The following is a 9,341-nucleotide window of genomic DNA, read 5'->3' as shown; positions in this document are numbered from 1 at the left end:
CAGGTGTTAGAACAGGACAGAAGACTCAAAAATCAAAGCAAGGAGTTCCCTGGTGGCCTAGTGGTTAAAGATCTGGCGTTATCACTGCTGTGACACAGGTTTGACCCTTGGCCTGAGAACTTCCCCATGCCATGGATGTGGCCAAAGAAAAGTAATCAAAGTAAGGCTGCAAAGAGACGGTGGATGTCCTTGTGTCAAGAACCGGTCCCCCCAGCCCAGCCTCATCCTAGAACCCTGACAGGGGAATGCTACCCCTGCAGGCTGACCTGCCCAGCTCAGGTGCTCGTCCCATGTCATGGGATCAACTATCTACAAGGTGTGGTGACAAAAAAGACCACTCTGATGCAGGAAACTCAATTAAGTCTTATTTATTCTAGGGCAAACTCAAAAGGGTTTTTTTTTGTTTGTTTTCTTTTTTAGCAAATCCTAGCACATTATTAACAAAAAAAAAAATCTGTACATTTGCCATGATACACTTGAAAGTGAAACAAATAAGATATAAATACAGATATGGATGTAACATGAAAAAGCCCCAAAAAAACAAAAACCAAAAACCCAACCTGGGGGTGTGGGGACCATGCGTGTGGACACAGTGCCGACAAAACTATTTTGGTGGCTGATATTTTTCAGAGCATTTTTTTTTTTTTTCGTTTCCAAATATTGTGAGCAAAGTCTCAGTGGGATTCTACAAAGTTCTTATTTGCTGCTCTTTAATGTGTCGTCTTAGGCTTGATAAATAACGAGCGGCAGGGAAAGAAAAAGGTCTAGAGAGGAACCAGGGCAACCCCATTGCAGTCGGGGCAGCACCTGGTCCCGGGAGGCTGTGGCCAGGGAGGGCAGGAGCCAGACCGCCGGGCCCCAGCTGTGTCAGTGGGCTTGTCGGGGTCTGAACGGTCAGGTGAAAGGGGGAGGCAGGATTCTGGGCGCTGTATTCTGTTGTTCATCCAAACAGGAGGCCTGCAGGGAGGCGGTGGCAAGGCAGGGTATTGTCCGGAGGGGGCGGCCCCTCCCCGGGAGGTGGCGGCGTGCAGGTGTCCTCAGAGGCCCAGGGACCCGGGTGGTGGCTGCCCTTGCCGGGAGGTCCAGGTTGAACAGGTGCCGGGAGAGGCAAGCCCTTTGTGAGCACTGGGAGGACCTGGGCACCCAGGAACCCAAGGAGAAGGGCCTTTCTAAGGCGCCCAGCAAGAAGGAACTCATAAATAACCCAGCAGGAAGCCAGTTTCTGCAACAGAGGAGTCATCAAAAGACACTGACTCATCTGTAGAGTGTGAAAAGGAAATCCCATTAATGACAGATAAACAGACAAACGGTCGTTATCAATGGAAGTAAGGCCTGGTCCCGCTCTGTTCTGAGCCAAAAAGAAATCGATAATGTTCAACCACTTAAAACACACCCTTGAAGTTCCCTCACAGCAGCAGTGGGGTAGTGCGACAGGTACAAGACCCACCCTACACACACACAGACACACACGCAGTGAAGGCACCCTGGCCTCCCTGTTCCTGGACCTCCATTGTCAGTGCCTATTTCCAAATAAAATACCTAAAATAAATTCTGAACGAAAACAAGTCATGTTTTGTTACAGAGTCTCCCCCAAGTTCCACCAGCAAGGCTGGAGGGTCCGCATGGCTCCGTGGGGAGAACCACGCAGACTCTGCCTCGGGATGCGGCAGCCACGGGCTCTGCACCGGAGCCATGAATGCCTGACAAGAACGGGCACAGGAAAATGAATTGGATCAACCTCCACACGGAAAGACGGACATATAGCTCAGTTTAGAGGATCTAAAATAGAACGTGAGAGACGTCTTCATGACCGCATTAGGAATTTCCAATTTTTACTTGAAACTTAACCAACCAGACTCTAAATCTACAGCTGCTTTTTTTGAGGCCATGAAACCCTCAAGAAAAAACTTGAAAAAGGTACGTTCCTCACTGAAGAAAAGGAAATAGACTCTAAAATTGTGTTTCAAATTCTGTTTTCCTGCCATTTGCTACACACAATTTTTTCCCCCTTAAACAAAAGACTGTTTCAAACAGATGATCAAGGAAGTACTTCAGTCCATCGCATTTTTAAAAATGATTCTGCTCTCTCTAGACTTTTCTTTGCTCCCAATCCCAAATTAAACACAAAATTGCGATGGCAGAGCTGCCATTTACCTGAATAGATTCACTGAGAACATGTGAGAATGGAGCAAAGGCTGGGGAGGGAAACCGGATGGCACTGAGTCTGAAGCACAAGCCAGGGGTTCGGGAGAAGCAGGTTCCCCTGGATCTCAGCAGCAGGGCAAACAACCTGCCTGCACCCTCAGTGCTTCATGAAGCACACACTGACCAATGCCTTCAATTCACCTTGATTGCTACGTTTGGATCTACCCTTGAAGCAGCCTCTCCTGCAGCAGCTCTGGGCCTGGGGGTGTTCCGAGGGCCCGGCAAGCGGGGCGGGCGGGCAGCCTCCAGTCTAGGGACTTACTCTAAGCAAAACACCACCGTCCAATAAAAGGCCATCTTCAGGCTTGCCTCCTCCCATTTTCTTGCCAAGACTTGATTCATATTCATAGTAAGTCACAAAATACAGCTGGAAACATACGAAACCCTTTCACGGTGTCAGCTTTGTCCCACACGGGCCAGTCTCAGAAAGAGAAATACACATTAACACACCCTCCTCAAATCTGTTATTAACTGAAGAGAAAATGCTACTTTCTACCACGCATCGGCTAGGGAGCTCTGACTGTGAACGACGGCACCCCCCACGCACGGTTCTGTGAGCTCAGCAGGCTGGACGAGACGGCTTGGAGTATGGCTCTTCTTTCGTATTTCTTTTGTTTTGCTTTGTATGAAGATGTGACACAGGCCTTGCTTCCTTTACATTCAATACCAGTATGATTCTACACAAAAGCTGGAAGGGATCAAAATACTGATTGTAATAAATATTTGCGGGCCTCCTGGTACTGACTGGGCAGCCAATAGGGGGAAGGGACGAGGTCTCTAAGAGGCACCACCGATTGCTTCCAGGGCTATAGAGAGACTGGCGCTGCCATTAGCTGTGTGTGGAGACATCGGAGGAGGAGCTGCTGTTGCTGTTCGTGGTCTGGGCCCTCTTTATATATAAGTTGAGTAGCTTCATCTGCAAAGAGAAGACACAAATGGATGAGCAGAAAACGGAAAAGGAAACCCAGGTGACAATAAGAAAACAGCACGTCCTTCAGAGGAGGAAATTCACGACACAGGCATTTACTCGGTGCCTCCCACTCACCCAACCCCTCTAACCCCGGCCAGGGCCACTGAGGTTGATAGGTCAGGCCACAGGAGGGATGTGTGTTGCCACCAGGCTCACAAGGGGCAGATCCACACGCTTCAGGGGCAACAGCAGGCAGTGGTTCCTCCTGAGCTGGCAGGAAGATGGCAAGACCCAGATTCTATCAGGATAAAGAAGCTAAGCCAAGGGAGCTCCCTGGTAGTCCAGTGGTTAATATTTGGCACTTTCACTATCGGGGTTCAATCCCGAGATCCCATGTCAAGATGCTGCACGCCACAGCCAAAAAAAGAAGCTAAGCCAAGGTCAGCGGTCAGGTTTTCTAACCTTTGCACCTTTGCTGAAGCTGCTCCCTCCCTTGTCTGCTCAAGTCTGCCTACTGACACAGCCTGGACAAAGCACAGGGCACCCCAGGCCCCCTTCAGCCCACCTCCCCGCCTCGGGCTGCTCTCCTGCCTTCCAATCCCGGGTCTCGTGCTGCAAGGTGTGGTGGACCTGACCTTCCCAGCAAGGCTCGACCCCAGAGGCCAGACACTGCGTCACTGAACAATGTGGCCTTGGATGGGCCTGGTGCTTCACGATGAAACGGCTTTCGTGTCTGAAATCTCATCTGCTTCTACCTTAAGCCCCTTGGACCCTTCAAAATGCCTAAAACAGCATGTAATGTGGTAGGTTCCTTAATATTTGTTGAATGTGACTGAGTTAATATGCTACATCAATACGCGCCTGGCCATATTAAGAATAAAAAGGAAGTGGTTTTGTAGAAGCAGAATGCCCATAAGAAATCTATGTAACATCCCAAGAAATAGCAACAACAACAACAAAAGACAAAAGACAAAAAAAAAAAAAAAAAGAATAGGGGAGTTCCCGTCGTGGCGCAGTGGTTAACAAATCCGACTAGGAACCATGAGGTTGCGGGTTCGGTCCCTGCCCTTGCTCAGTGGGTTAACGATCTGGCGTTGCCGTGAGCTGTGGTGTAGGTTGCAGACGCGGCTCAGATCCTGCGTTGCTGTGGCTCTGGCGTAGGCCGGTGGCTACAGCTCCGATTCAACCCCTAGCCTGGGAACCTCCATATGCCACGGGAGCGGCCCAAGCAATAGCAACAACGACAAAAGACAAAAAGACAAAAGACAAAAAAAAAAAAAAGAAATCTACGTAACATCCAATTTGTAAGAATAAGGGAATTATGAAACATTTACTATCCACAGCTCTTTACCTGCCTCCTCTCAGCAGGCCATAAAGCTTAGACTGATATAAGGCAGCCACAGGGCACAAGGCTGGGCAAGGGTGGCCTCCAGGCTGCACAAAGAGGTGCTCAGAGCAGAGTGTGCTGCTCGGGAACACGGCACCTGGACAACCAGAGGCAAGAGGCCAGCACCCATCCAGGGTTCCTCTGGAGGCAGGGTGGCCCTGACCCCCGCCAAGGCCGTCACAGACAAGGAGACTGGACACACAGCTGTGCTGAGGGCTCTGCACTGAACACCCTGCAGTTTGCTGCTTTCACTAAACAGCCCACCTGGGTCTCCCGAGGCCAGTACTGCAGCTGTCAACTCCTCAGCTGCCGTGGGGCACATTGTGAACTTACACAACTTGACAGCTTGTTGTTCATTCCATACCTCAAAATCTTAAACCTTTTAATGTGATAGTCTGTGTGGTGATGAAAGCGCCATCATTTTCCACGAGGTTTTTTTCTGTTTCTGTTTTTGTTTTTTAAATGCTCTAAGGCTCAGTAGGATGTGACCAGGGCCAACCAGGTTCAAGGCAAACTGTGGCACATTTGACAAAGCACTGGCCTGAGGTGCAGCAGATCCAGCAGAGTTCTGGAATCAGCCCCAACACACTAACTAGCTGTGTGACCTCAGGCAAACATTTCTTGAGCCCCAACCTTCCCATCATGTTCAAGGTGCCTTCTTAGCTCCTTCCTCAGAAAATGTGTCCTTGGAGTTCTTATTGTGCTCAGCGGGTTAAGGACCTGATGTTGTCTCTGTGAGGATGTGGGTTCAACCCCTGGCCTCACTCAGTGGGTTAAGGATCTGGCATTGCTGCAGGTGCTGCTCTGATTCGACCCTAGCCTGGGAACTTCCATAAGCTGCAGCCGAGGCTTAACGAGGAAATGTGTCTGCTGAACACCCTGCTCCTACTCCTACCAAGCTGCTCGCGCTATTCCTACCCGCAGCCCACTCCTTCTCTCCCTACACAGCCTCCTGTCCTGCCAAGGCCAGCCCGGTTCAGTCCCGCCTCCCCTAAGAAGTCTCTTCCTTTCCTCTTGCCCCACATTGGGCCCATTACCCAACCATCAATCAGAGCCCGTCCCTCTGCATCTGCTGGTCACTCCTGGCTGCTGTACAAGTTTCCTCATAGGTTAGTCTTATCTGTCCCCCAGCTGTGTCTTTCAGGGCACTTGCCTTACTTAGCGTAGTGCGGTGAGGACAGCAGGGCCCTAATACATACTTGTTGAATCACAGAGCTTTTCAAGAAGAGAAAAATGATCTAAAAACAGGACAGTTATAGCTATGAAAGACTGGTTAAAAATGAGTTGCTAAGCATTGTTAATAGTTACTTGTAATGCAGTACCTCTACTGTAAACACCTAGTCCAGTCTAGAACAGAGTTGTAAAGTACAAGACAACAGAAATAGAGTGAATAATATGTATGTGTTCAACGGTTTACAAGCTTTATGCCGATTATCATATTTAAGCCTCACAACAATTTTTTGAGGTTGGTAGAACAGGTTCGCCTATTTTACCAATGAAAAAGCCAGGGATCAGAAAAAGCCATTACTCAATAAAATGGTATAAATTCAAATGAGAGCTTTACAATTTTAGGATGTCAAACGTAATCCACAAAGAAAACAGCTATAGAATATACACAAAAGGAAGTGAGAAGGAAATTAAAACTTTCCAGTACAAAAAGCAAACACACACAAAAGAAAAGAGTAATGTAGAAAATGAAGGGCCATTGAGTTCCTGTCGTGGCGTAGTGCTTAACGAATCTGACTAGGAACCATGAGGTTGCGGGTTGTATCCCTGGCCTTGCTCAGTGGGTTGACGATCCAGCGTTGCCGTGAGCTGTGGTGTAGGCTGCAGACGTGGCTTGGATCCTGCATTGCTGTGGCTTTGGCGTAGGCCAGTGGCTACAGCTCCGATTGGACCCCTAACCTGGGAATTTCCAAATGCCGCGGGAGCGGCCCAAGAGATGACAAAAAGACCAAAAAAAAAAGAAAGTGCAGTGAGGCAGTAAGTGTTGACGTGGAGGCTCCAGCAAGTTATCCATAATACCTAGTTAAGATCGTTCATGAAGGTGGCTCCACTAAAGAACAGATTATCAATGTAAACAAAACAGTTTTCTCTTGGAAGAAGCTGCCATCTAGGACTTTCACAGCTCGAGAGGAGAAGTCAATGCCTGACTTCAAAGCTTCAAAGGACAGGCCGACTCTCTTGTTAGGGGCTGATGCAACTGGTGACGTGAAGTTGAAGCCAGTGTTCATTTATCATTCTGAACATCCCAGGGCTCTTAAGAATGATGCTCAGCCGACTCTGCCTGTGCTCGGTAAATGTAACAACAAAGCCTAGATGACAGCACATCTGTTTACAACACGGTTTACTGAATATGTTAGGCCCACTGTTGAGACCTTCTGCCCAGAAAGAAAGATTCTTTCAAAATATGACTGCTCGTTGACAAAGCAACAAGAGCTCTGATGAAGATGTACAATGAGACGGTTGTTTTCATGCCTGTTGACACAATGACTGTTCTGTAGCCCACAGATCAAGGAGTAATTTCAAGTCTTATTATGTAAGAAATACATTTTGTAAGGTGATGGTTGCCATAGATAATGATTCCCCTGATGGATCTGGGAAAAGTCCATTGAAAACCTTCTGGAAAGGATTCATGATTCTAGATGTCAGAAGAACATCCGTGATTCATAGGAAGAGGTCAAGATATCAACATAACAGTCGGGGTTGATTCCAACCCTCAAGGATGACTGTGAGGGGTTCAAGCCTTTAGTGGAGGAAGTCACCACAGATGTGCCAGAAATATTAGAAATGGAGTCTGAAGATGGGACTGAATTTCTGCCACCTTCTGCTAAAACTTCAATGGATGAGAAGTTGCAAAGAAAAACTGGCTTGAGCAAAGAAAGTGGTTTCTTGGGATGGAATCTACTCCTGGTGAAGATGCTGTGAAGATTGTTGAAATGACAACAAAGGATTGAGACTATTCCATAAACTTAGTGGATAACACAGAGGCAGGGTTTGAGAGGACTGACACCGATTTTGAAAGGAGGTCTACTGTGGGTAAAAAGCTATCAAACAGCACTGCATGCTACAGAGAAATCATTCATGAAAGGAATTCAATTGATGCAGCAAAGTTCACTGTCGTCTTATTTTAGGAAATTGCCACAGTCACCCCAACCTTCAGCAACCACCACCCTGATCAGCCAGCAACATCAAGGCAAGACCTTTACCAGCTCAGATGATGATAGCATTTTTTAGTAATATAGTATTTTAAAGTATGTACAGGGTTTTTTTCCCAGACATAATCCTATTGCACACTTATTAGACTACAGTATAGTACAGACATAACTTTTATATGCACTAGGAAACAAAAACTAGTGTGACTTGCTTTACTGCGATATTTGCTTTATTGCAAAGGTCTGGAATCGAATCCACACAATCTGAGGCTGCCTGTACCTCAAAGTATCATTGCTACACTCAATGATAAAAGACTGAAATCTTATCTCTTAAGATGAGGAATGAGGCAAGAAGGCCTACTTTCACCATTTAATATAGTATAAGTTTCAGCCAGAGGAATAAGGCAGGACAAGAAATAAAAGGCATTCACATTGGAAAGGAAGAAGCAAAATTATCTTTGTTCTTAGATAATATACAGTTGACATTTGAACAACACAGGTTTGACCTGTGCAGGTCCATTTATACATGGATTTATTTTTTTCAATAAACAGAGCACAATACAATCTGTGGTCAGCTGGCTTCTAGTCATGTCTCACAGGTTCCTTCCCTGGCCCCGCATCAGGGCTTTCTCTGCAGAACCTGATGACATGAAGCCACTTAATTTAAGTAGTGGAAGGGGGTTCTGATAGGCCTGGTGACACAAAGAAACAGGAAACTACAGCTTCACTCTCTGTTTCTAACTTAGCACATATGCCATAGGGCCAGCTCCCTTACTCGGGAGAGTTAGAAGGTACCAGAAAGCAGAGGTCTGGCTGATGTTATTTACAAGTCTAACTGCCTTCGTGAATACTGTCTTTTAGGCCCTCGCTGCTGCCAGGAAGAGTCTACAGATCCCGGATGAGGCACGCTGCTGTGACTCTCATGTTCTGCAGATGTGGTTCGGGGAGGGACTGGCCAGGAGCCAAGGCAGGAGTCGAGGAAGAGAGAGCGGGAGGCAGTCAGGTGACAGTCATTTACCCGCGCCTGCCTCACACATCTGCCCACCCAGAAGCTGGCATCTGTCTGCATGAGGCAAGCATCCTCCACGCCCTAAGGGATCTTGGCCCCGTGTGCAACACTGACTGAGGCAGGTGCTCTGGGATGTCCAGGTGGCATCAAGGATGTCACCCCCATCAGCGTCAGCAGCACTGGGGGTGCGAGCCCTGCTCTGGGCGAAGGCGAGCAGAGCCGCCTTGGCTGGGACCCTGTGAGTTCACCGACTTGTCACAGGAACAGCTCTACTCCAGATGCAACAAGGCTTCGCTTGCTCATCCTTCTTTCATAAGGAGGGAGGTCAGGCGCACCCAGCTTCCTGACTCTTGAAGGAAGGGTGCCTGTGAACTTCACGTTGACACCCTTTCCCGGCAGCAGCCCCTGGAGCTGCCACCTCTCCTGCCAGACCTCTCAGGTTCCCTGCTTTCCCCTGGGGGAATCACCAGATTTGAGTTTATTTTTGTTTTTTGTTTTTTTTAAAGAAATTATATTTTGTCACTTTATTTTTAAAATTTTTGGCCACGCTCAAGGCATACAGAAGTTCCTGGGCCAGGAATCAAACCCACGCCACAGTGGTGACAGTGCTAGATCCTTAACCTGCTGCACCACCAGGGACCTCCTTGAGTTTGTTTTTAAACCAACAGCCACTCT

At 47.8% G+C, this 9,341-nt stretch overlaps 1 protein-coding gene across 36 annotated transcripts in view; it reads right to left on the bottom strand.

Annotated features, from left to right (window-relative positions):
• CLASP1 (cytoplasmic linker associated protein 1) overlaps positions 353-9,341 on the bottom strand; it is a 260,115-nt gene continuing 251,126 nt past the window's right edge. For all 36 annotated transcript variants that reach the window (XM_021075175.1, XM_021075147.1, XM_021075149.1 and 33 more), the window contains one exon: positions 353-3,121. In XM_021075175.1, coding sequence (XP_020930834.1) covers positions 3,035-3,121 — 87 coding nt within the window. In that variant the 3' untranslated portion in view covers positions 353-3,034. The remainder of the gene's footprint in view (positions 3,122-9,341) is intronic.

This window comes from Sus scrofa, chromosome 15 (genome assembly GCF_000003025.6).
Source record: "Sus scrofa isolate TJ Tabasco breed Duroc chromosome 15, Sscrofa11.1, whole genome shotgun sequence".
Taxonomy (NCBI): Eukaryota; Metazoa; Chordata; class Mammalia; order Artiodactyla; family Suidae; genus Sus; species Sus scrofa.
The sequence above is the reverse complement of the archived record's forward strand: the minus strand, read 5'-3'. Positions and strand labels throughout refer to the sequence as shown.